Source organism: Monodelphis domestica, chromosome 4 (genome assembly GCF_027887165.1).
Source record: "Monodelphis domestica isolate mMonDom1 chromosome 4, mMonDom1.pri, whole genome shotgun sequence".
In the NCBI taxonomy this organism is placed as follows: Eukaryota; Metazoa; Chordata; class Mammalia; order Didelphimorphia; family Didelphidae; genus Monodelphis; species Monodelphis domestica.
Window position 1 is genome coordinate 350,853,832 of NC_077230.1, and position 27,592 is coordinate 350,881,423.

The 27,592-nt window shown below is 38.2% G+C and overlaps 2 protein-coding genes across 3 annotated transcripts in view; one reads left to right on the forward strand and one right to left on the reverse strand.

Annotated features, from left to right (window-relative positions):
- Positions 1-27,064, forward strand: part of LOC100017995 (heterogeneous nuclear ribonucleoprotein H-like) — a 51,524-nt gene extending 24,460 nt beyond the window's left edge. Inside the window, exons 1-2 of one of the 2 annotated variants that reach the window (XM_001371343.4) lie at positions 18,177-18,427; positions 25,483-27,064. In XM_001371343.4, the coding sequence (XP_001371380.1) occupies positions 25,547-26,953 (1,407 nt within the window). In that variant the 5' untranslated portion in view covers positions 18,177-18,427; positions 25,483-25,546 and the 3' untranslated portion in view covers positions 26,954-27,064. Of the gene's footprint in view, positions 1-18,176; positions 18,428-25,482 lie in introns of those variants that run through there. The other variant, XM_007491093.3, reaches the window with a different exon arrangement.
- Positions 6,725-7,684, reverse strand: LOC100017954 (olfactory receptor 52M1-like). Its single transcript, XM_056795076.1, has one exon. It carries the CDS (start codon positions 7,676-7,678, stop codon positions 6,725-6,727), a length of 954 nt encoding a protein of 317 aa, XP_056651054.1. The 5' UTR covers positions 7,679-7,684.
- Positions 27,065-27,592: the final 528 nt, after the last annotated feature.

The window sequence follows — 27,592 nt, forward strand, 5'->3', positions numbered from 1 at the left end:
CTCTCTCTTTGTTTCTTTTTTTCTTTCTCTCTCTGTCTCTCCTAAAGGCACTGACTGTATGCCTATTCTTGTTCTCTCTCTTATGTTCTCACTCTGCCAGGCACCATCTTCTGGACACATAGTCCTCGGAGTGGTGAGGCTGCTTTGAGTATCTACTAATTACTGCTGGACTCCAGAGAAGAGAACATCCCCAAACTGGCCTAGCCACAGCTACCTGTCTTCCAGAGTGCACTCAGACCCTAAGCCATACCTGGTCTCATTTGTCTCTTCCAATACCTACTCACCACTTCCATTCCTTCTGCTTCGTGTTTGGAAAACTCCCCAGGTGAAGAACCTCTAGAGCAAGGGTTCTTTCCCTTTTCTATGTCATAGACCCCTTCAAACTCCTCTGGCAAAGTCTATAGACACCCCGCCTTCTTTTAAACCCTTACCTTCTGTCTTAGTATCAATTCTAAGACAGAAGAGTGACAAGGGTTAGGCAGGTGGGGTTCGGTGATTTGCCCAGGGTCACACAGAGAGGAAGTGTCAACACAGATTTGAACCCATGTCCTCCAGACTCCAAGTCTGACACTATCTACTTTGCTACCTAGCTGCCCCTGGATCTCTTCTTGGGATAGTATTTTAAAATACAATATGTAGGATGATCAAGGAAATCGTTAGTGAAAATAAAGATGTCATTTTTCTTGTGCACATTCACAGAACTTCTAAAATAAATCTATGGATCCAAACGGTCCTTTTGTTAATAGTCTTTGCCCCAAGTTACCTAGTTTTCTTAGAAGCCTTTTCTGATCCTCCTTAATGCTAGTGCCTTTCCCCTGCTATTATCCCTGATTTGTACTGTAAATGTCTTCTTTGTATGTAGTTGTTTACATCTTGTCTCTTCCATTAAACTATGAACTCCTTAAGAATATAAACTACCTTTTGCCTTTCTTTGTATACCAAGGACTTAGCACAGTGCCTGGTACATAGTAGTCATTTAATAAATGCTTAATGACTCATTAGAGAAGAGAAGATTCAGGGAAGCATCATTATAATCTTTTGAATATCTGAAAAGTTGTTATGGAGTAGAGGAATTCGACTAATTCTGCTTGTTCCTGGTGGGTTGAATTAGGGGCAAATGAGAGCAAGATATTCTTCCCATTGAACCTAAAATCCATCTCTGGCCATTTTTCAACAGAATTTTCCCCAAGTAGGCTGCATTACCCCAAGTGATAATAGGTTCCCCACCACTAGAGATCCAATAAGAAATTGGATGAACACTTCCTCAGGGTTGCAAAAGGGTTTCCTACTCAGATATGGACTGGATCAGATGATCTATGAAATCCCTTCTAATTCTGACCCAGAAGCCCCAAAACTCACTCTGAAGGACTCCTCTCCTTCCCATCCCAAGCCAGGACACACTTACCTAAATGGAGGCATGAAAGGTGACAGCAGCCTCCAGGAAAAGGAATTTGTTGTATACTATAGATGCTTCTTAGGCCAGACATTTATAGGCATTTGACTCAGGGGACCAAAAAGAGGTAGGGCCAAGGGAAGTCCCAGGCCTTCCTCCTCTCCTGGAGGAAATAGTAGGTTTGGTCCCCTGGGAGGTGGCTCACATCTAAATTAATATACAACTGTCCCTGGAGAATATGGCTAGTAGTCATTCCAGTGTGAGAGCCAGTACTCTCTTCTCAGTCCCAGAGGCCCAAGCCCCCACATCTTAACTGGAGCTCCTTTAGGACCTAGATCTCTACCCACTTTCTTTGGGCACCAAGAAAAGCTGGGAAGAGAGCCAGAAGACAACAGAGAAAACTACAGGTTAAATATATTTAGAACACTGGTTGTTACCAAGGATATATAGAGAAATCTCATGAGCATAATTGCAAATTGTAGAATAACTGATCTGGAAATGACCTTAGACCAAAGAATGTTAGCCCCAAAATGATCTTAGAGATCATCTAGTTCCTTCCCCTTGTTTCACAGATAAGGAAACTGAGTCCCAAAATACCTTCACCTTTTACTTGTCCCTGGGCTAGTTAGGACTCCAGTCCCTTTCAACTTCTGATTTCCAGTCCATTGCTTTTTCCATGAATGATATATCCTGCCTCCCATAATTAAGACTTGGCTTTTGATATTTTTAGAAAATCCCAAACTTTTTGTCTTCCCTTAAGTCAAAGGAAGGTTGGAATATCAGATGTCCTAAAATAAGCCAAAAGAATGAAACTCTTTACATTGTTGCTTCAAGTGATAACCAAGAAAGCTAGCATACTTTAAAACTGCATTAATAGAAGCCTAGTGTCTAAGCCAAAGGGATCTAAGTGTTCTGCTCTCTTGTACCCTTATAAAAACTACACCTGGAGAATTATTTTTTTTAATCTTTACCTTCTGTCTTAGAATTAATAACGAACATCAGTTCCAAGGCAGAAGAGCAGTAATGGCAAGGCAAGTGGGTTAAGTGACTTGCCCAGCGTCACATAGCTAGAAAGTGTCTAAGGCCACATTTGAACTCAGGACCTCTCACCTCTAGGCTTTGGAGTATATTCGGAATACGGACAAACTAGAGCATGGCCAAAGAAAAATAATAAGAATAAGAAAGGGACTCAAAATTAGGTCAAAATTAGGACTAAAGAACCTGAAAATGTTTTTTCAGAGAGAAGATTGGTGTGGGGCTGAGGTGGAGGTAGGGGTGGGATCATGGGATATGGCAGATCCAAATGTTGGAAGAAAATTATTATGGAGAAAAAGGATTAGACTTGTGCTTTATCCCTGAAACTTTTATCCATCATCTTAATGAAGGTCAAGCAGAATAAATTCATTTATGTTCAGCTGAAATCTAAAAAGAATTCGTCTCTGAGAACTCTTCCAACTCTGAAAATCTTCAATACTAGGAAACACAAAGGAACTTATTGGTATTGTCCCCCAAGTCTGAAGTCCTTGTTGATTGATATACTACAAATCTATATTATCCACTCTCCACTTGGCCCTCAATATGGTAGGACAATCCTTCTGCTCCTTCTTGATTGATTCTGTCTCCCACTCTAGAGTTTTTTATCCATCTACATGTCAGTATGGACAGTGTTGTTGTCATTTAGTTGTGTCCAACTCTTTGTGATTCCACTTGGGGTTTTCTTGGCAAAGATTCTGGAATGGTTTGCCATTTCTTTCTCCAGTTCATTTTACAGAGTTAAGGAACTTGTCTGAGGTCATACAGCTACTAAGTGTCTGCAGCCAGATTTGAGCTCAGTAAAATGAGTCTTCCTGACTTCAGGCCCCACACTCTCTTCACTGCACTACCTAGCTATCCAGAATACTAAAGATAGACATTCTTAATCCATCTATTTCTTTTCTATTTGCTTTTATTCTCTGGGTGACTATTTAGGCCAGAACAGTGGGGCTCTTATTTAGGAGATACTGCATCATTTCAGAGTTGTGGAATTAGCACAATGCCATGTACAAATGGGAGAATCTTAGAGAACCTCACCATCCATAATACGTGATTCTTTTTCCATTTGGATTCTGCACTAGACATTCTTCTTAGTGACAAAAACAAAATTGGCAAGTATATACACAGCCCCTGGTGCCCCTTTCATGCCTAGACTTCCAGAAAATAATCTAAATTAGAGGTAAATTTAATTAGAGGTAAAATTAGAGGTAAAAAAAAAGTTTATTTGAAATGATAATTTATGAGTTCCCACTAATTTGTTTACTTTTATTTAGGTCAACCAATGAATACATATGTAGTCAGTTAGGCATATCTGACTCTTTGTGACTCCATTTGGGGTTTTCTTGGCAAAGATACTGAAGTGGTTTGCCTTTTCCTTCTCCACCTTATTTTATAGCTGAGGAAATTGAGGCAAAAAGGGTTAAGTGACTTGCTCAGGGTCATACAGTTAGTGTCTGAAGCCAGAATTGTACTCGGGTCTTTCTAACTCCAGGGCTGCACTCTATCCCCTCAACCACCTTGCTGCCCAGTGAACATATTACTTAAAAGTAAAAAAGATTTAATTTTACAGCAGAATAAAACAAGTAATGAGAAATCTCCATAAGCACAGGGGGAATACACACTCTCACAATTATATCACTAATACTGTGGTAGAGCACATGAAAGGAATATGTGTGATTAAAGAATGTAGGGAATGTATACGGCTCGGTCATGAATGTAGCTGAATCAACTCATCCCTCCAACACACAGAGAATCCAGGAGTTCCTAGAAATTTCTCCTTCAGTCTTAGATGATTCCATATGTAAAAGAAATTTCTAGGAACTCCTGGGTCCCTTATTCTAAAAATTATGACCCATGAGGGGAAGTTGGAACTAGAGAGAGATAAAGGTTTACTATAAAGTTAGTAATCTCAGTATACACTATTCTTAGTCTAGCCCCTCCATCCAATCAGGGTACAGGTAGCCTATGGGTATCAATTCTGTTTGGCACTGGCTTAAGTCATGCCTACTTACATATCTGTGAAGATGCTTTGGTGCTTGACTCCTGATCCTTTTGGTTGCAGCAGGAAGGATAAAGCAGTGTTGAAGCCTTAACCCCACAATTCTACAGGAAGATATAGGAGCAATTGAATACCCTAATAAATGTCAGTGAGAAAGGAGAAAAGGGACCAGACTTAAGGAAGGGAAGTGATCAACTAGAGGGATAGCATGGAAATTTAATGGTCAGAGTAGAGCCCTAACTCTAAGGCAGGAGCTGGTTTTCTTTTCCTTTGTATCCCCAGCACTTTACACAATACTTGGCATACAATAAGCAGTTAATAAATGCTTGTTGCCCCTCTGTTATACCAATAAGCAATATGATAGTCTAGATCTTTTAATAAACACTACAGAGGAAGCAATGGGGAGTAGCAGATTAAGTCCTGGGTTTGGAATCAGAAGAATTGGTTCTCCTTGAAAGGGAGTCACCATTATTCGAGGGCCTCAAGTGATGACTAAATGATCTCGTCAGGGATAATGTAGAGAGGATTCCAGTTCAGGTATAGGATGAACTAGACCAGGGGTATCAAACAAACACATGGCCACCAATAGGCCCAGTGCTGAACCAGATTAAAATGTAATTAGAAATTATTTAGCAAAATAAATAAAAATAAAATACAACATAGATCATGTTAATATATACTTTTTAAAGTCTGGGAGCAACTGGATAATGCAGTGGATAGAGTGCCAGGCTGGGAGTCAGGAAGACCTGGGTTCAAATATGACTTTAGATACTTTATAGCTGTGTGACCTTGGGCAAATCACCTAACCCTGCTTGCCTTTAAATAAATTAATTTAATTAAATCAATATGTAATCACCCGGGATCCTTCTATAGGATTTAATGAACCCTGTTTCTATTTGAATTTGACACCCTTGGGGTTCTAGGACCACCCAAAGTGACATAGTTCCTAGTCCTAGCCCTGCTGCTAAGTAAATGGGCCTAATGTCAGGAAAAAAGAAAGTGCTATAGGCTAGATGATTTTAAATCACCTTTTATAGAGAAGTGAAATGTTGGGAGGGATGGGGGGGCTGGGATTAAGACCACGTGGAGATCTGAGTTTCATTTCATTCTCTGGCCACATATTGACCCCTATCTAATGATATAACATCTAATGGAAATATGGAGCTCTGGTTATCTAATAAAATTATTATATTAAAAGGGGAAAAAGAATTAATGGTATTATTAATACTCACAATAATCAATAGTATTATTTAAAGGCATTAATAATAATAACCTTCAAATTCATAAGGGGTTAGTGTGAGAGAAGATGTTTTCCTCCATTCTTCAAGTCTTAATTCAGATTTTAACTTCTGCAAGAAGCCTTTTTGGTTCTCTTTAATGCCAGAACCTTCCTTCTGGGATTACCTTCCATTTTCATTCTTTATATCTTGGATGTAAATAGTTGTGTACATATTATTTCCTTCATTAGAACATGAACTCCTTGCAGGTGAAGATTGTTTTTGCCATTCATTGAATACCCAAAGTTTAGCACACTTAGAACCTAGTGATTAATAAATGTGAGTTGTCTGACTGATTTTTCCACCTGGCTATTGTTTGGTCTGTCTGCCTCCAGCCCTTTACTCTGCCTCATTCCTGTTTGGTTGCGCAGGTTGTTTTAGCCAGAGATTTTTTTAAGATTTTGGCTCCTCTCCCCCAACATCCTCTTAAAAGAAGATACTGATATGATTGTTAATAATTCCCCAAAGGTGGGAGGTGACTACCATTCCAGCAGAGAACATACCTTGGACTTATAGATCTTTGCTCCAATTTACTATGAAGGACCAAAGTAAAACTGCCTCTGCTTTCTGACTGCAAAGGATATCAATCACTCCTTCTAACAATATGAAATTTGTAACATTCACATTATACTGGAACATCACATTGAGAGTTGAGAACAGAAAAATGTAAGACAGCATTCAGATGGTCTTGGGGGAAGAGTTTTGTATTCAGGTCTTCTGATTCTGTGTCTGAGCTGGGCCTCTGAGTTCAAGTTGGTATCCCCACATTGACCCAAAAAGTCATTTTTCAGATAAAGAACCTGAGACTTAGAGGGGTTAATAGTGATTGTTTACACCAACCCTGGGACGTAAGGAGTGCAGGCCTTTGCTTAGCTGATTTTCACAATCCGAAAGTCCTTTAACATCCCTAATTGTATGTACTGCATTTCAGAGGTGTTCTTTGTCCTAAGAGAAATATGGACAGTGGAAGGTCCTTGCTTTTTAAAAGCAGCCTGATTTCCTTGGGTAGTATCATGAGGGTAATCACCTGAATTGAACTCCTGCCTTCAGGAATCGAAGAAGCCTCTCACGGATCTGCTTTGTACGGACAGCATAGACAACAGGGTTGAGAATGGGTGGGATGAGCATATAGAAATTGGCCAACAGGATGTGAATGTGAGGGGGGACCTGATGGCCAAAGCGATGAGTGAGAGATGAGACAGCAATAGGGATATAAAAAACTAAAATGGCACAGATATGGGACCCACATGTCCCCAAGGTCTTGAGCCTGGCCTCTGGGGTAGCCAGTCCTAGCACAGCCCGGAAAATCATCACATAGGAGGCTGCAATGGCCAGTGAGTCCAGGGTCAGAACAAGGAAGCCAATACTCAAGCCATAAAGGTTGTTGACTTTTGTGTCACCACATGCCAGAGTCACCACTGCCATATGCTCACAGTAGGAATGGGCAATAATCCGGGCTCGGTAATGAGGGAGTCTCAGACGGATCATCAGAGGCAGGGGGCTGATGTAGAGCACCCCCCGCAAAAGGGCAGCCAGTCCCATGCGGCCCACCATACCATGGTTAAGCACTGTGGTGTGGCGCAGAGGATCACAGATGGCCACATAGCGGTCAAAAGCCATGGCCAAGAAGATCCCTGACTCAACAGTAGCAAAACAGTGAATAAAAAACATCTGGGCCAAGCAAGCATCCAGTCCAATATCACCAGCATCAAACCAGAAGATGCCCAACAGCTTGGGCATGGTAGAGGTGGACAGGACCAGATCAATGACAGCCAACATGCACAGGAAGAGGTACATGGGCTGGTGTAGACTGCGTTCCACTTTCACCACTGCCAGGATGGTCACATTCCCCACCACAGCTACCAAATACATGGAACCAAAGGGGATGGACAGCCAGATGTGCATGGACTCCAACCCAGGGATGCCCGTCAGCAAGAAAGAGGTGTGAGTGGAGCAGGCATTTTGAGAGGAGAACATGTTGGGGGTGGGGGAACCCACTCACCTGTGCCCCCCACCCCAGTGGAGTTTCCTCCTCTGGAAACTACTGATTGTTGAGTCTCACTTCCATATGGAGCAGCCTGGCAGAATCTATGATCCAAGAGTAAGATAATTGAATACTCATTCAAAAAACATTTATCCCCTTTGTGTACATCGATAATTCTATCCACTGGTTCCCCCTTTTCCAACCAAAGAACCCACTTCTTTTGTTATTTTGATTTCTATAAAACCTGATGTTCTCCTTCCTCACATCTGTTTCTTTGAAGTTTTAGTTCTGTTCAAGGCTCAGCTCAACTGCCATCTCTTATAGGAGATTTGTTGAAGTTTTTAGTGCTTCCCTATCCTCCAAGTTACTGTGTATTTTATTTTATTTTCCTTTTTTAAAATTTATTTATTTGCATATTCTTTCCTTCAAGTACAATGTAAGTTCCGTGAGGATGAGTACTATTTCACAATTGTCTATTCCATTTAATAAATATTTATTATACTCCTAATATATGCAAAGTACTAAACAAGGTACTAGGAATACAATCTAGGAATACAAATGTTTTTCATCGTCTATAATAAATATTAAATATAATATATATACATTGTGTATACAAATATTTTCTTCCCTTTTAAGGAGATACAATTTTAGGGATGCAACAGAGATGGTCTTTTTATGAAGGCATAGATGAGAGGCAGCTAGGTGGCAAACTGAATAGAAATCTGGACTTGGAGGGAGGAAAACCTAAAAAAAAAAAATTATTTCAGATACATACCAGTGATGTAACTTGGACAAGTCATTTAACCTCTGTTGGCTTCCGTTTTCTCATCTGTAAAATGGAGATAATAATAGCACCTGCTTCCCTGGGTTGATATAGGGTTAAAATGGGATATTTGTAAAGTATTCTGCAAACCTTAAAATGCTATATAAATGCTGCTGCTGTTGTTGTACTGATTTTCTCCCCCCCTGCTTAGCCTTTTTTTTCTTTCTTCATGATAAAAAGATCTTATGGTAATAAAGAGTAAGTAGTGACTTCTTGGTCCACATACAATCACCGAAGTCAACATTGGGAACAAGGATTGTAGGAGATGATAATAGTAATGGAGATAATAATAGCAATAATTAATAACAACTCATATTTGTAGCACTTTCCTTACAACAATTTTGTGAGACAGTTAATACAAATCTCATTAACCCCTGTGGGTCTCCCTGTAAGATGAGAAGTAGCTTATCCAAGGGAACCATCTTGTAAGTGTATAAGAAGGGACTCAGAACTAAAGAATAAGGATCCAATTCAATAGCACCTTCTATGTACAAGCTAATGTGGTAAGTACTAGAATTAAAAAAACAAAACAAAAAGAATCCTTGTCCTTAGGCAACTTACCTTAAAATAAAATGCTCTTGGGGGCAGCCAGGAGCTCCTGGGTTCAAATCTGGCTTTAGACCCTTACTAATTGTGTGACCCTGGGCAAGCTATTTAACCCCCCCATTGCCTAGCCCTTACCATTCTTCTGATTTGGAACCAATATACAATATTGATTCTAAAAAGTGGAGAGAGAGTGAGGGCTTAAAAAAATTAACATTCTTTCTACTAGACCTCTTGGTAGTTTTGAACCATTGACATTAGGTATTTTTTTTTAACATTAATAAAACTCTGGAGCTCAGTCTCCTACAATGATCTAGTTTCGAGATAAGACTCTGAACGAGGGTGGTGGCCATAGAAATGGATGCCACAGCTTCCAAACTGATTCCTCTTAATAGAATGAGACTCTCTGGGCCTGTTGGGAATAGGTATACCAATTTCTCCTGTCATCTTTCACCTTACTCCACATCTACTGGGCTTCCTGTGATCTATTCGGACACCAAGACAGATTCTTTTTTTTTTTAAACCGTTATCTTCTGTCTAGTAAAATCTTAGTAAAAACTTTCACCAACTAGACAAATTTAAGTGAGTTGCCTAGAGTCTCACAGAGAGGAAATGTCTGAGGCCAGATTTGAACCCAGGTCCTTTCAACTCCAGGCCTGGTGCTCTATTTACCATGCCACCTTGTTGCCCTGCCAGGACATAGGTTCTTGAGCAGTGATGGATGATCCAGTAGAGAAAGACAAGGTTCTAAGGAAAGGGTCGCTTTGATGGCTTAGCATAGAAGAAGGTGAGAAGAAAGTGTTTGAGACCTGCTTGGTTGTGTTTAACAACTGGCCTGAGAGCAACATTCCATGCCATGTTAGGCTACCTCCGCTCACTCCCACCACCAAATGTTGGTAGAACATGAGAGATGTTCTCTCCCTTACTTTGTCCATTCAAACTAATCTACCTTTAATAGAGTTTATAAAGTTAGGGCACCACACTGGGTGATGTTAACAAAAGCTCCTATCTACTTTTAAAATGTGGCAGGGGAGGCAGCTGGGTAACTCAGTGGATTGAGAGCCAAGCCTAGAGATGAGAGGTCCTAGTTTCAAATCTGGCCTCAGACATCCCAGCTGTGTGATCCTGAGCAATCACTTAACCCCTCTTGCCTAGCCCTTACGGCTCTTTTTCATTAGAACCAATACAGAGAGTATTGATTTGAAGTCGGAAGGTATGGGTTTTAAAAAATAAAATAAAATAAAACATGGCAGAATAATTAAATGCTTCAAGGAAATCCAGAGCCATGAGAAGACCCAATGGGGGAGCTATAGAATTATTGTTTATTATAGGGACACACCAAGAATCCCTTTTTTATCTCTCAGAGAGCATTGTTCCAACAGTTCTTAGGTTTCCTGAGAATACATGCAAGATCTTATATTTTATTAGTAGGAATAAATGTAGTAGATTAATTAGGGTCCTAAGATTAGAATTATCAGCCTCTTCACATATGAACTGACATTAAAATAAGTCAGATGCAAGGTTGCTAGATCCTAATATTTCACATGCTTGAATTCATCATGTTGGGTTTGCACTTTATTAACTGTGTGGAATCCCTCGAAATCAAGAGGTCTCCCTGAGGAGTTATAGGCAACACCAAGCCAGAAATCAATTCACGGTCAGGTCACAACAAATATGTTTTAATAGTTCACTTTTATATAACTACTCTGTGAAACAAATAATTCAAATAGCTATTTGGGAGATAAGGCTCTGAATTGGGATTTACAGAACTAGCTAGGTATTGTGGGCAAGTAATTTTACTTTTTCTATACCTTGAGGTATTAGAGACAAAGGAAGACCATATACAGATTTTCCCCATAGTCAGAACGAAATGTTTCTTGGCAGACAGAGTAGAATAAGTTTAAAGCATGTTAAGAGTTGAAAGAGCACAAAAGGCAGTTAGTTAGCTTGGGATTTGGTCTTTCAATCATTTCTTTCTTTCCTGGATTACTACAACAGAGGCTTCATGCATCTGGTATTAGCCACTTCCAATCCATTCTGGCCAAACTAATAGAGTAACACCTGTTACCCTATTAACACCTGCCCTGTTCATAAGCTTCAGAGTTGGGCCTTAGTATAAGAGATCTTTACATACCAGGCAAACTCATCTCCTGCTCTTCCCCTACCTAGAAGCAAATGCCAGCCTACAAAGACCTGAAAGATTAGGGTACAGGGAATAAAGCCCATCTGTGGGCAATGGGGTATCATGAGTAGTCTAAACATACCCTGTGTTTTCCTACCTGCATGTAGTTACTTACTTTTCTCTGTATTTGGAATCTACCAAACCCTAACCCTAACAAACACTTTGTGAAGGATGGAAGGGGAGGAGAATGAATGGTTAAAAAAAAAATCAGAGAAAGCATCGTATAGGAGGTGGCACTTGAGTAGGGTCTTCATATCCAACCTAAAGGCTGGACAGTCTGGCACTAGCTTTGAGAGACAAGGGTCCTGGGTTCAAATCTCAGTTGTGTCATTTTATCTCCTTTTCTCCTCTCTGAGCCTCAGTTTCCTCATTTTGTTCATTGTTCTTAGGTTTTTCCCCCTCTACCTCCATTTTGCATATAATCTTGTAGGTCTTGTCTAACTTTGACATCCAATGAACTATATATACCCAAATGTTCCTAGCATAGTGTTTTTAGTCACCCTAACAGAGTCCCTGACCTCAGGGAGTTGAGAAGATAAAAGAAATATTTGTAAACTAATTTACATTGATTTTACATGTACAATCATCATGTACAATGGCATTGTGTCTACCTCTTCTGAGAATAGCAGTATGATCCAGGGAGACCTCGCCAACTCCATGATTAGATGGAAAGGAGAAGTCAATTGGGTGACAAAAGTAAAGACAACAATTTCCCCCCATTAAAATCATGCATTAGGGTTTACAATTTGCTGTCCTCTTAAGATCTCTGTTAAGGAGGTAGCACACCAAACAATATACATATTTTAGAGATAAAGAAACTGGGGGAAGTTCCATTCCTTTATCCTTGATAATTTGGTAAAAGACTATGAATAATATGTAATATTGGAAATAATATGTAATGAATGGGGATTCTTATCCTCACTTTACAGGCAAGAAAACTGAGGGTCAATGATATTGAATCATTTGCCCAGTATTACCCAGCTGGCCCTAGAACCAAACATCAAACTCAAATCTTTTAACTCCAAATTAAATGTCTTTTCCACTATACTAACCTGCCCCTGGAACTAGAACTATCTGGAATAAAAGGTGAAGGGAAAGAGCATTTATTAAGCACCTACCATGTGCCAAGCACTATGCTTAGGGACTTTGCAAATATTATATCATTTCATCCCATAAGGGAACTTCGGAACAGCTTATTAGGAACAGCTTCCTAATAACAGAACTCATATTACTATCCCCATTTATCACTTGATTTCACCACTACATGTAAACCTACCCAGAGGTCCAAGATTGTGCTTTTAGGTCTATGTCCTGAGTCACAGGGATCCCATAATCTGATAGAAACATAACCTCCTCATTCAGAAAAGATTCACTCCAATCCAAAATGGTCACCTAGACCCAATATGACTGGACTCAGAGGAAATAATCAGCAAACAGAAGACATAACAGAAAGGCAGCTTGATACAATAGAAAGAACCCTGGACTTAGAATGAGGATGAGAACTCAGTTCTCTTCTTGCTCCCATCCTTACTAAGCTATACAAATTCAGGCAAGTCATTTGTCTTCAGTTTCCTCATTTATAAATAGGAATTAAAATCCATACACTCCTCTCCTTATAAGCTATTTGTGAAGAAAGCAATTTTTATAAGTCTTTTTTTTTTCCCAACCATTCCCTGTCTTAAAAGCAATAGTAAGTATTGGTTCCAAGGCAGAAGAGCAGTAAGGACTAAGCAATTGGGTTTAAATGATTTGCTCAGAATCACGTAGTTAGGAAGTATCTGAGGCCAGATTTTAACCCAGAATCTCTCATCTCCACACCTAACTCTATCCAGGGAGCCACTTAGCTGTCCTCAAATTTGTAAGTCTTAAAGTGCTCTAGAGCTGGGAGGTTATTTATTCCTCTCTTTAACTACCATATTATTACCATGGCTTCTCTTCCTCTTACCCTATCCCCACCCCAACACTCATAGGACAACACATTTTTATGTGGAAACCAAAAATTATCCCAAATCTGACCCAGCCATAGCCATGTCTGCTTTCACCCAATCCACTAAGACCATAAGCCATCAATCTCACCCTTCCCAAGTCATCTTCTTTTCTCCCATACCTGTTCCTCAGGTTGATTGTAAAATGCCTAGGGTCACAGCCTTTAGATGGACTCCTGCCCAGCTCCCAGACTTCACACCCATATAGATCCCCCTTGATTTTCTGGGGGGACTTCCTTGCCCTTTTTATTCCTGAGAATATGGCCAACGCTTCTAGTGGACAGTAGGCTCCTTCTGAGTTACTCCCCAAACCTTTTGAGATGCTCTCTCTTGGGACAGAAAAGACTAGAAGTGCAGCCAAAGTCTTGTCTAGAGCTAGAAATCTTCCTTGGGTGATGCCACTCTCCTTCCACACACTTGCTAAGACATACTCAGGCTAGGAACTGTGGTCCAGGATTTTACAGAAACTGCTCAGGCCAGGAATTTATTAAGTGTTGACCTTGGAGCAAGAAAGCTCCTTCCTTTCTTCCTCTGGGTGCAGAAAATAGCCAATACATCCCTGTAGGAGACAGCTGTAGCCCTAAATTGGTCCACAGAAAGCCCTGGAGGATCAGGGCTAATACAGCTGTAGAAGATATTGCCAGGAGAGGGAGGGGCCAGGATACCACTCTGCCCTAGGGATTTACCTGATCTGCTTGGCTTCCTTCAGTCCCAGGTCTATGCTCAGCCTCCATGGTTCTTGAAAGAGCACATGGGAATCTAGCAAGGACCCAGAAGGGAAAGTATAAATGGGAAAATTAGAATATTGATGAACTCGAGGGATTCCCTAAATTTTCTAGGGAGCTTGGTACTAGCTAAACTTTGGATTTTCTGAAAAAGAAAATCACTTCTTTGTGTCTTCAGATACTAGGAACCTGATTTCTCACTCTCAAGAGTGTTGAGATAGCATGATATAGTGGAAAGACAGTCAGATCTATGCTTCTGTGACCCTAGGTAAGTTACCAGAGGTGTGATTCAGTAGAAATTCCCTGAATCTCTGAGTTGTTTGACATTTTAAAGATCATAATAATAATTGCATTATATAATAACATATAAGTGCTTTAAAGTTTGCAAAACACTGGTTAGTACCTTTGATTTTCTCAATAATCCTTTGTGATAACTGCTATTATTTGCATTTTACAGATGAGGGAACTGAGGCACAAAGTGATTAGTGACTTCTTAGGGTCAGAATAGTAGCCAGTGTCTGAGGCAAGATATTCAAACTCAAGTTTTTCTAACTCCAGCTCTTATATTCTATCTTTTTTCCATCTAGCTTTCCTAGTGCAACTAGTCCAAACCATACTTGAATAAAAATTCCTTTGAAAGAGGCATCTCTGGATTGAGAGCCAAATCTAGAGGCAGGAGGTCCTAGGTTCAAATTTGGACTCCTTCCAGCTTTGTGGCCTTAGGCAAGTCACTTAACCCCAATTGTCTAGGCCTTATCATTCTTGTGGCTTGGGATGAATACTTAGTATTCATTCCCAGAAGGAAGATAAGGTTGGGGGGGGGGGTAGTGTGTGTGTGTGTGTGTGTGTTTTAAGAAAGTATGAAAAAGAATCCCTTTGACAGCATTCCTGACAAGTAATCATCCAGTTCATGCTTAAGGAATTCTAGTGAGTGAAAACCCACCACAACATAATTATTGGAAGTTTTCCCTCATACCAAACCTAAATCTAAATATACATTTTGTTCTTAGTGCTTTTAATTCTGCCCCATTTACTCCCCCAGCCCCCCACCCCACCCCGGTCTCTCACACTATATTGGATAAAGTCTCCCATCCTGTATTAGATAATAGTTCAAGTAGATGCATTCAGAACTGGCTGAATGTCCAGATTCAAGGAATCATCATTATCAGTTGATGCCACATTAGACTGGGGTACCTTCCAATAAAGTTACAGAGGTAAAAAAAAGATAGTCTAGTAGAAGAGAAACAAAAAACTATCCAAAAAATGCTCACTATTCAAGCAAAACATACATCTCAAAGATGATGATAGAATAGTCTCCCAGAAGACAGTACAGGACAAAAACTTTGAACACCATAATGAAGGATATAATAGGATAGCCCAGAACCTCTAAACATAGAAAATTACATTCTAATTCACAGATTGCCTCCAGAAAAAGAAAAAAAATCCAAGACTGTAAACTCCTAGTCACATGGTAGTTAAATTGAACAACCCAGTTCAGATACAACAAGAAAGACCTTCAAATACAAAGGAAAGGACATTTATACAAATGCAAGGCTCTCTCCACCCACTAGAAAAATGTGGAAGGAATCATTGTGCTCTGAAGAGCTTTGGAGCTTAGGACTTAGCCCTCTGCATATCTGAGCTTAACCATATAGGACAAAATATGGGTGTTTCAATAAAAAAGAAGAGTTTGAAACATTTTTAGAAAGAAAATCAAAATAGAAAGGATTATTTGCTTCTCAAACACGCCAAACAACGGAAACACAGGATGGCCAAATAAATGCAAAAAGCAACAGACTGACAGCAAAAAGACCAGTCAGAGACTAGAAGTACTCAAGGAGACAGGGGTGAATTCAGAAATCTGGTAGAAGCAACAGGGAAGAAAAAGGAGACATTACCAAGAGAACCTAGTGACACTCTACCTAAAGGTAAATACTTTTTCTGTGGCATTTCATTATAATTTAGGGAACAGGGGAATAGAAAGGAGTGAGAGATACACTGGGGAATCTCTGGTCTCAGAAAGGAAGGCACCTACAAGGGAATGGGTGAGGATAAGGGAGGAAAATGTTTTTTTATTTTAAAAATTTTATTTAATTTAGACTATTTCCCCATGGTTACATGATAAATGTTTCCCCCTCCCCCCAGCCATATGTGCAATTCCACTGGGTTTTACTTGTGTCGTTGATCAAGACCTATTTCCATATTGTTGGTATTTGCACTAGGGTGATCATTTAGAGTCTACATCCCTACTCATATCCCCATCAATCCATGTGATCAAGCAGTTGTTTTTCTTCTGTGTTTCTACTCCCACAGTTCTTTCTCATAATTCCCTCAGAATTGTCCTGGATCATTGCATTACTGCTAGTAGAGAAGTCCATTACATTCGATTGTGCCACAGTGTATCAGTCTCTGTGTATAAGGTTCTCCTGGTTCTTCTGCTCCTTTCACTCTGCATCAATTTCTGGAGGCCATTCCAATTCCCATGGAATTAGGGAGGAAAGATTTTAAAAGGGAGAAAGGGAAAAAATCATTCTTTGGAAAGGAAAACAAGCAAGGGGTTCAAGTTATGAATACTCTAAATCTGAGGAGATTCACTGGCTGAAAACCTGGAGGATGTGGTGCTTGAAAACTCAACCTTTTGGGGGGGTATAAGAATTTATTTTTTTATACACTGTTATTTTTACATCGGGTTTATTAGATTTTTTATATTTTAACTTTTATTTATTTATTTGTACTATTTTATTAGATTATTATATAATCCATAATCTATATTATAAAGCCTATATTAAAGAGATTTCCTTAGCCTGGTCTCAGACCTTTATCCATTCATTCATATTTTTGGACTTTGTCAATGTATCAATCAGATGTGCTGGGTTTTTTTCCCTCTCTAAAAAAAAATACTATTTGTCATTTAGGATGGCTTTCAGAGAGGAGAAAGTGGGAGATGACCACATGTTGTATGTGGCAGACTAAGAAACAGAAAACTTCAATAAAGATGTTTTTTAATCTTGATAGGATTGTGCATTGGGATGAATCCTATGATAATGAAGTACAGAGCTTCAAAATATCACTGTCACCAATGGTAGAGGTGTGGTTAGAAACCCATTTCCCTCTAAAAGATCTTAGGATCTTTTGTGAACTATAAACTCAGCAAGAATCAGCAGTGTGATGTGGTGGCCAGAAAAGCTAATGTGATCTATTACAACGTTAAAGGAGGCATGGCTTCTGGGAATAAGGAGTGAGAATACTGCCTCTACCCTGGTCAGACCTATCTAACACAATTTGGGACCAATATAGGTCAGCTAGAAAAGACCCAGAGCAGAGCAACCAAGGAGGTGAAGGAACTGGGAATGGTTAGCTTAAAGAATAAAAGATCCATGGGGGATATGATTGCTATTTTCTGTTAAGAGGAGTTGACACATGCCTTTATTTATATTTTGTGTGTGTGTATGTGTAAATAGTTATATATGTGCAAAATATCCATAAAAACAAGGTAATAAGCAGAGGTGCAAGCCTAGAGGGACTAGCAGCTGTAGGGTTGGAGAATAGAGAAGGTAGTCTTGATTTGTATTTTGAAGGCAACTTGGAATTCTAAGAGGTAGATGAGGAAGAAGAATATTCTAGTCATGGGGGAGCAGTCTAAAGAGTTTTAAATGCCAAAGAAGGGAGTTTGTATTTGATCTTAAAGGCAATAGAATAATATAGCTACCACATTTAGACTCTGGCTTCCAAATTACCAGTGAGTTTAGGAAAGAGAAATCTAAGGAGGAGTTTTGCACAAAAAGGGGTAAAGTTGAAAGAGCTAATTCCTAATGTATACTAAAGGAAGGGACCATTAGAAAAGAACTAGAATCTTTGTTTCTGCTTTTGTAAGGGTCTTTGTTACATCTCCTATTGCAGACTAAACAACATGGAGGAACCCATTCATTCACTAAGGTGAACAATTTAGTTCTGAATCCAGAAAGAACCAAAGTCAATAGCCTAGTTCTATAGTGTGAACAAGAATGGCTTCAGTTTTGTCTAGTTAACTTAATAAGATGTAAGAATGAAGCTGCTTTTAAAGATATTCCAATTGAGAGTTTTGAATATTCCCTATTTATATCATGTTTGGGACTTTAATTCTCTCTCCTCTATGGAGTGCGAAGAACATTATAGTTCTGAGAACTTATCAGTCCATTAAGATGATTGGTGAAGTCATAGCATTTAGGAATGTTTGAGTTACATGTGGATCTGGACTCTAGGACTTGGGTTTTTAAAGGGATGAGAACAGATCTGACACTAAACAGAATGCTAAGAACGGGCTAAGAAGTTCATGAATATTATGATATTTCATCTTTAAATACTTTCCTAAGGTATTTCACTTGTCTAGGAAAGAAACAGTGGGGAGCTGAAGGAAGCTCTCCCAAGATTTATCAAACATAGATACTGAGAGAGAGCTAGACGAGGATCCAGCAAAGGAGACTGAGGAATGAATGGTCAGATAGGTAAGAGGAAAACCAGGCTGTCCTTGGATAAGAGAAGTTGCAGTTTTGTTTTGTTTTAATCAGTTGTAAAAAAAAAATTGTTTGGTTTTGTTACCATTGTGAAAAAAAAATGTTTGGTCTCTTCCTGTTGTCTCCAGTCTTTAACTCTGAATGTATTCTTACTCTGATAATAAATCTTGCCTAATAATAAGTGGTTATTCTATAGCAATTTAGGAAAGAAAAGTAGAGCATTTCAAAGGAGAGGGAGGAGCTTAGCCAAGGGAGAAAAAAGGGAGTGTTTGAATTGCAAGTGGCAAGATCTGTTATCATTGTCCAGATCACACATTCCCTCTAATCATATGGTGTCCCTCAGGGCTTTGTCCAGGGCCCCTCATCTCTTCTCCCTCTGTACTAACTCACTTGGATTTAATTATAATCTTCAGGCTGGCATTCCCAATATTCATCCTCTCCCAATCTCTGCTGACCTCCTATCTTACATCTCCAACTGCTTTTGAGACATCTCAAATTGGATACCTAGTAGAATTAAATTCAACATGTCCAAAGCAGAACTCATTAACTTCCCCCAAATCCTCGTATTACCTTCCCTGTTAGTAGAGAGAGCAGCACCATCTTTCCAGTCCCTCAAACTCACAACCTGGGAGTCTTTTTCAACTCCTTACTGTCTCATCCTGCATATCCAAGCTATTGCTAAGGCCTGTGACTTTAATCCTCACAACAGCTCTCAAATACATTTCTTTCTCCTCTTACACCACTATATACCTTGATACAGTCCCTCATCACCTCATGCCCGGACAATTGCAGTGGTCTGCTGGTGGATCTGCCAGTCTAGAGTCTTTACATGCTCCAACTCAATTCTCTGTTCAGCCACAAAATGATTTTCCTAAAGGGTAAATCTAACCATGTCACTCCCTTACTCAGTAATCCCAACAGTGTCTCACTATCTCATCTAGGATCAAATGCAAAATTCTTTATTTGGAATTCAAAACCTTTCATAACCAATCTTCCCCCTACTACCACCACCTTTCCACTTTTCTTATATCTTACTCCTCACCATGAATTCTTCCATAATGACCCTGGTGTCCTGGTTATTCCAACATCAACACACTCCATCTCAGCTCCTGGGCTTTTCTCTGGCTATCTCCCAAGACTGGAATGCTCTCTTTCCTCAACCCTGCCTACTACTTTCTGTAGCTTCCTTTAATTTCCAACTGAAATCCTATCTTTTACAGGAATTTTTTCCAACCCTTCTTTTAATTCCTAGTGTCTTTTGTTAATTATTTTATATTTATCTTATATATAGCTTGCTTTGTACATATTTGCATGTTATCTCTCCCACTAGATTATAAAGTCCTTGAGGGCAGGTAGAAAGTTTTTGGCACTTTGCCTGCTATGTGTGTCAGTTTAATAAATTTTCATTGAATGACTGGTTGATATTTGTTGCAATAGTAGATGAGATCATCCTTTCATAGGGGTTGGAGGGACTTTCCAATATTAAGCCATTAAATGATTGGAGAGATTTCTACATTGTTAGTCCATCAAACTATGAAATGGTTGTATTTTCCATTTTTCCATGGGATTTGGGAGGAAACACCTCAGATTTGTATTTGTTGAATAATTCACCCATAAAACAGAAGCAGATAGCCAAAAGAACTAGAAGCCAGAATCCAACAATATGTTGTTTACAAGACACATTTGAAATGAAAAGAGTTGAAATAAAGGGCTAGAGCAGAATCTAATATGCTTTAGCTGAAGTAAAAAAGGCAGGGGTTACCAGTATCAGAGAAATCAAAAGCAAAACTAGGCCCAATTAAAAAAGAAAATCGGGAAAAATATATTTTGCTAAACATAGCATAAATAGTGAAGTAATACCAATTTCTTTTATAGCAAGTTTCTCTAATAAAGACTTCATTTCAACAAATATATAATGAGTCTAAACTGAGTCAAATCTATAAAAATAAGTCATTTCCCAATTGAAAAATGGTCAAAAGATAGAAACAGTTTTCAGATGAAAAAATCAAAGTTATCTATAATCATGTGAAAAAAAATGCTCTAAATCACCATTTGATTAGAGAAATGAAAATTTTCAAAACTCTGAGTTACCATATTACATCCATCAGTTTGGTAGAAAAAGAAAATGACAAATGTTGGAGGGGATGAAGGAACATTGGTAAACTGATGCACTGTTGTTGGAATTGTGACTGATCTAACCATTCTGTTTGCCCCTTTGGCAGCTGGATTTTGATGCCATGGCTATTACTGCATGGCTTGTGTGACTACTCTGCTCTGGGGATTTAGCTACTAAGATAATTTGACTTCATCCTGGTGTGTAATAATTGTCTATAGGCTACATTAGGGGGGGGAAGCAGAATTTAGGCCTTGGATGGCTTACTTTGATATGGTCAGACCTTCCAGAAATATGTGAGCATTCAGTTAAAATATCTTTTCACTGCAATGAAGACTTGAGACTCCTGACTTGAGCCTCCTAGTAGAATAGCAAAGTAAGTTTCCTCCTGGGGAAATGCTTTTTCCTTTAAATTTGTGAAAATTGAAACATGACCTACTTATACTTGGAGTCAATCAAACCTACATTGTTGGAATTTTAATACCTGTACTATCTGAACTCACAAGGCTATAAATATCAAAGGGGATAATAGAGACTTGTTATTCTAAAGTTAGCCTGATATTCACATTAGGTCAGGCCTGCTTACAAGGGAAGCAAGGTTTTGATTTGGTTCCATGGTGATGATGGTCTAGGCCCTTTTAGCTAGTGAGATTGGCTGTAGCTGAATTCTTGGGGAAGTCATGAGCCAGTACACAAAAGTCCTGGAGAAATCTAGCACCCATTGCTTTCCTTGGCAAAATGTACCTGTGCATACAGTAGGCAATGAGTCAACAAACATGTTTTTTTAAATACCTTGCCTTCTGTCTTAGAATCAATACTAAACATTAGTTCCTGGGCAGAAGAGCATTAAGGGCTCAAAAATTGGGATTAAGTAACTTGCCCAGGGTCACACAGCTAGGCAGTGTTAGAGGTGAGATTTGAACCCTGGACCTCCCATCTCTAGGTCTGGCTCTCTATCCACTACTACCAAGCTGCCCCTCAACAAACATTTTTTTGGACTTTCTGGTGCCAGGCTTTGTACTACCTTCTGGGAATACAAAGAAAGTCTCCCCTCCCCCCCAAAAAAGATCCCCTTGTTTAAGGAATTTACATTTGAATGGAGAAGACAGCATGCAAATACCTATTTACATATAATTTAGAGAGAATGAAAATTATAGTAATCTCAGGGGGAAGGGGGGAAGGGAAAGTCCTGTTTCCAGAAAGTGGAATATTTGTGTTTGAGCTTTGAATGAAGTCATGAGGGTCAATGGTTAAAGGTGAGGAAGGAGAGCATTGTAGTCTTGGGGAAATGCCAGAGAAAGGCACAGAGTCAGACCTCTCACTTCACAAAACTATCAGTTGTAATATTGATCCTAAAATGGAAGGTAAGAGTTGGGTTTTTTTTAAAGGGTATGATAAACTGTGCATAGGAGTTTCAAAAGTGTATTGTTTTTGTCTCTTGAGCTTTCTTTTCTATCCATGGTCATTTTCCTTTATTGTCATCCTTTCTAATCAAATGAGTCTAGGTGGAACCTTAAAGTCTTCATTTGAATTTATTGGTAATGTGGAACATTTTTTCATATGACTTTTGACTACTCGAATCTCTAACTTTGAGCGTGCAATCTATACATATCCCTTCATCATTTATCTACTGGGGAATAGTTTTTATTCCTATATATTTGAATGAATTTAAATGTATTTTAGATATCAGACCTTCATCTGAGAAACTTCCTACAAAAATTTTTCCTAAGTAACTTTTTCTCTTCTAAATTTAATTGTATGGGTTTTATTTCTATAGCATGGTGAAACAGTGGATAGAGAGCATTGTACTTGGAGTCAAGAAGAACTGAATTCATATATGACTTCAAACATTTACTAGCTGTACCACTTTTGAGTAAATCACTTAACCTCTATCTGCCTCAGTTTCCTTAACTGTAAAATAGAGATAACACCTACCTACCAGTGTGGTAATAAGGGTAAAAATTAGATCATATTTGTCAAATATTTTACAAACCTTAAATTGGTATGTAAATTCTAATTATTATTATGCCAAAGTTTCCATTTTGTGTAATAAAAATTATCTGTTTTATCCACTATGATTTTTATCATTTGTTCATAATTTCTTCTCTCCATACCTGTGAAATAAATCTTAAACTTTGGATTTCAAGTTTATTTAGAATATGACTATATCCAAGTCATGTATCTATTTAGAGTTTATTATGGTATATGTAGTAAGACTATGATTTAATGCTAATGTCTGCCAGAATGCTTTCCAAAATTCTCTGAGCACTTTTTGTAGAATACTGAGTCTTCAGCAATCATAGGATACCTTTGGGTTAACTGAATACTTACTACTTTCTAAGTAAGAAATCTTTCTGCAAAAAAAATCTCCATGGTGGCAAAGTTAAGAGTATCCTGAGGCAGACTCAGGTAACTGCCTGGTTTGCTAAAGAATCTAGCATAAGAGGTAAAAATAACACAGAAATGTCTATGCTGAGGCTACAAATGAGTACAAAAAAAATGCATCAGGTTTATTGGTAATAGAAGATAAAAGAGGACGAATTCTCTTCTCCTTGGAGATATCAGACCTGTAAGTTTTCTTCCTCCTCCTCCTCCTCCCTCTCTCTTCCTTTTCTCTCTCCCTCTCTTTCCTTCCCTCCTACCCATCTTCCTCTCCCCCTCCCCCCCTTACCACTTTTCTGCCTTGGAACCAATACATGATATTGATCCAAAGATGGTAAGGTTTATAAAAAAGAAAAGAGTAAGTAATATCATGACAAAAATCTAGAGAATCTGAGAGGAAAGAAAATGTTTATAATCAGTACAAAAGAATGCAAGTAATGGGAAAAGCTTAGATGAGTCACAGAAAGAGAAAGACAATAAAAGAAATAGACAATAAAACTATAGACAACTATATTTATAGGGACATCTATCTAGGTGGCTCTGTGGATAGAGAGCCAGGCCTGGAGATAGGAAGACCTGGGTTCAAATTCTGACCGTAGCTACTTCCTCGCTGTGTGATTCTGGGTAAGTCATTTACCCCAATTTCATAGCCCTTGCCACTTGTCTGCCTAGGAACCAGTACTTACTATTGATTCTAAGAAGGTAAGAGGTTTATTTTTTTACCCTATATTGTAAAAACTCTGTGCCTTTTTCATATCTAAACATATATAATTTCAAAAATTAACAAGAAAAAAATAAAGGATACAAACTAAATTATATAAAGGTTAACTATGATAGATTACTGATGATTATTAAATGAGAATAAAAAGGTATACATATTTATTGGTTATACATGACATATTCATAAAAAACTGACTACTTATTAAAACATAAAAACCTTATAAACAAATGTAGAAAAGCAGAAATATTAGACATGTCTTACCACAAGGCAACAAAAGTAATATATACAAAAGGATCACTGAAAAAAATTAAAAATAAAGACTAGGACTAATAAAAATAAAAACCCTTCAATAATTAGTGGGTCAAATAGCAAATCAATGAAATACTAAATAATTTCATTAAATACACTAACAACAACAAGCAGGCAGCATATCAGCATAAATTTTTAGGGAAAATTCATATCTTTAAATACTTTCATCAAGAAAAAGGAGGAATAACAGATCATTGAATTAGAAATACAATTTTAAAAACTAAAATCATTTTATAAAATTAAATACCAAAACAGAAATTCTGTAAATCAAAGACAAGAATAATAAAAGTGAGGAAAAATATTTAATTAGTAATTAGGCCTAGGGGGTATTTGGCATTTTATTAAAAACAAAAGCCATAAATTATATCAATATTAGCTAATAATTAATTTAAAGTAAAGAGAAAAACAAACTAGGATAAAAAAATTAAAAAGAATGATTTATATTAATAAAACCAGTTAGTTAAATGAAATAGATGCATATTTACAAAAATATGAAATACTTAGGTTAATAAAATGATAGTCTCTAACCAAATCTCAGAAAAACCATAATGAATAATGAACAAACCATAAATGAATAATAACAAATAAATGAATCTAAGGATCTGATGAATTTTAAGTAAATTTTACCAAATATTCAAAGACCAAATCCATTATAATAGAAATCATCTTAAGAAAATAGAAAAATAATGAATCCTATCAAATTCTTTTTATACAAAAAGATGATCTTGGGGACAACTAGGTGACTCAGTAGATTGAGAGCTAGGCTTAGAGATGAGAGGTCTTAGGTTCAAATCTGGCCACAGACATCCTAGCTGTGTGACCCTGAGCAATCACTTAACACCTATTGCCTAGCCCTTACTGCTCTTTTTCATTAGAACCAATACAGAGTATTGATTCTAAGATAGAAGGTAGGCATTAAAAAAAAAATCTTTACACATAAACTAGGGAGCAATGAAAGAAAACCATAGAACACTATCTCTAATGAACACTGGAGAATGGAAGTAGATTTAAAATAAAATATAAATAAAGGGTCTAAAACAATATATAACAAGCTTATATCCAGGTTGGAATCAAACAAATATTAGATTGCTTCAATATTAGGAAAACTATATACAAAACAATCCATATTAATGATAAGAACAATTTTTAAAAGTGTATATCAATAGATGGGAAAATTCATTTGACATGACCCATTCCTGTTTAAAAAAAAAAAAGAAAACATAGAAATGGTTCTTTCCATATGATTACTAGCTTTCCAAAAGCAAGAAACAGTATTATGTGTAAAAGTACAAAACTAGAAGCCTTTCTAATAAGATCAACAAAAAAAGCAAACTTCTCCATTATCACCACTACTGTGTATTAGTTCTAGACATGCTTGATATATCAGTAACACAAGAAAAAGAAGTTGACGGAGTAAATACAGCTTAAAATGTTTTGTTTAGAGTACCCTTTTAACAGATAAAATGATGTTTTATTTAAAGAACCCTAGAAACAACTAAATAAATGAACTTGTCTTTACAGAGACATTGAAGTCAAGAATCCAGACAGTTGCATTTCGAGCTGCTTCTGCCACTAACTAGACAAGATGATGCTGAGCACCAAAGGAGAAGAAGGCTTTGTGGTGAAGGTCCGGGGCTTGCCATGGTCATGCTCAGCCAGTGACATCCAACAATTCTTCTCAGAATGCAAAATTCAAAATGGGGCAGCAGGCATTCATTTCATTTATACCAGAGAGGGCAGACCAAGTGGAGAGGCATTTGTTGAACTTGAATCTGAAGATGAAGTCACACTGGCTTTGAAAAAAGATAGAGAAACTATGGGACACAGATATGTGGAAGTATTCAAGTCAAACAACATTGAAATGGATTGGGTGTTGAAGCATACTGCTCCAAATAGTCTTGATACTGCCAGTGATGGCTTTGTGCGCCTTAGGGGACTCCCATTTAGGTGTAACAAGGAAGAAATCGTTCAGTTCTTTTCAGGGCTGGAAATCATGCCAAATGGGATAACATTGCCAGTGGACTTCCAAGGGAGGAACAGTGGCGAAGCCTTCGTGCAGTTTGCTTCACAGGAAATAGCTGAAAAGGCTCTAAAGAAACACAAGGAAAGAATAGGGCACAGGTACATTGAAATCTTCAAGAGCAGCCAGGCAGAAGCTCAGACCCATTATGATCCTCCTCGAAAGCTAATGGCTAAGCAGCGTCCAGGTCCTTATGACAGACCTCAGGCAGGCAGAGGCTATAGCACTCTAGGTAGAGGAGTTGGGTTTGCAGGAATGAGATGTGGTGCCTATGAAGCTGGATACAGAGGCTATGATGACTACAACTGGTATAATGATGATTACTGCTTTGGAAGATACCTTAATTACTATCTGGCGATGTCTGGTCACAGCTATGGAGACAGCTGGTCTACCTTCCACCAGAGTCCAGCAGGTCATTATGTGCACATGAGAGGATTACCTTACAAAGCTACTGAAAATGATATCTGTGATTTCTTCTCACCACTCAAACCAGTAGGAGCATACATTGAAATTGGATCTGATGGCAGAGTGACTGGAGAAGCAGATGTTGAGTTTGCTACTCACGAAGATGCTGTGGCAGCTATGTCTAAAGACAAAGCAAACATGCAACACAGGTATATAGAGCTCTTCTTGAATTCTACAACCGAGGCAGACAGCAGTGCTTATGATCCACAAATGAGAGGAGGCATGAGTTTGTTAAATCAGTCTACTTATGGCACTCCACCTAGCCAGGAGCTGAATGAGGGTTACGGAGGAGTCTCTGAAGGTCATATCAGCATGAACAAATATGACCAAGTGTTACAGGAAAACTTCAGCAATTTTTCAGCCGCACATGGCACAGAGAACCAAGGAGAGGTGAATAACAGCTACAACAATTGGGGAAGCTTTGCATATATGGGAGAGAATAGAATGGGAGAAATAGCTGGCATATCCAATATGGGAAGTGAATGTGGGATGTATCCTGATTATTGACACTTTGTCAACTTTTTATTAAAGAAAAACAATTTAAAATGATGTTTTATAATACAAGCTTTTGATTTATGCTTACTGTTAATGAAATAAAGATTGTTTTTTAAAACTCCAGGTTTGATGTTTTTTTTAATACAACAAAACATTCCTTCATGATCTAATAAGCAATCTAGCAAAAATTTTAGTTTTTCTCGAGGTAATTATGTTTTCTGAGTATTTAAGTATTGAAGTTAAAGCAATATTAGTTCTATTAAATCTTACTGTTATGACAAGCTACCAGAAATGCTGACATGCATTTTGGGAGATAGTGATTTTTAAAAAAATATTTTTTAATTACATATAAACCCAGTTTTTAATGTTCCATTTTTTAAAAAATTTTGAGTCCTTAATTCTCTCCTCCCTTCCCTGTCCCTTAATAAGTCAAAATAAGAAGTCAAATAATTTCCTATAGATCATACCTGTGTAGTCACACAAAATATTTCTGTTAGCCATGTTGCATAAGAAAAGTGTCATGAAGAGTCAGACATGATTAAAATGACTTAAGAATTGTCTTGGTTCATCCTAAGCTGAGAAAAACGAAGCCTTTCATAGTAATCACCACACAATATTGCTGCTGTTGTAGACAGTGTTCCCCGGGTCCTG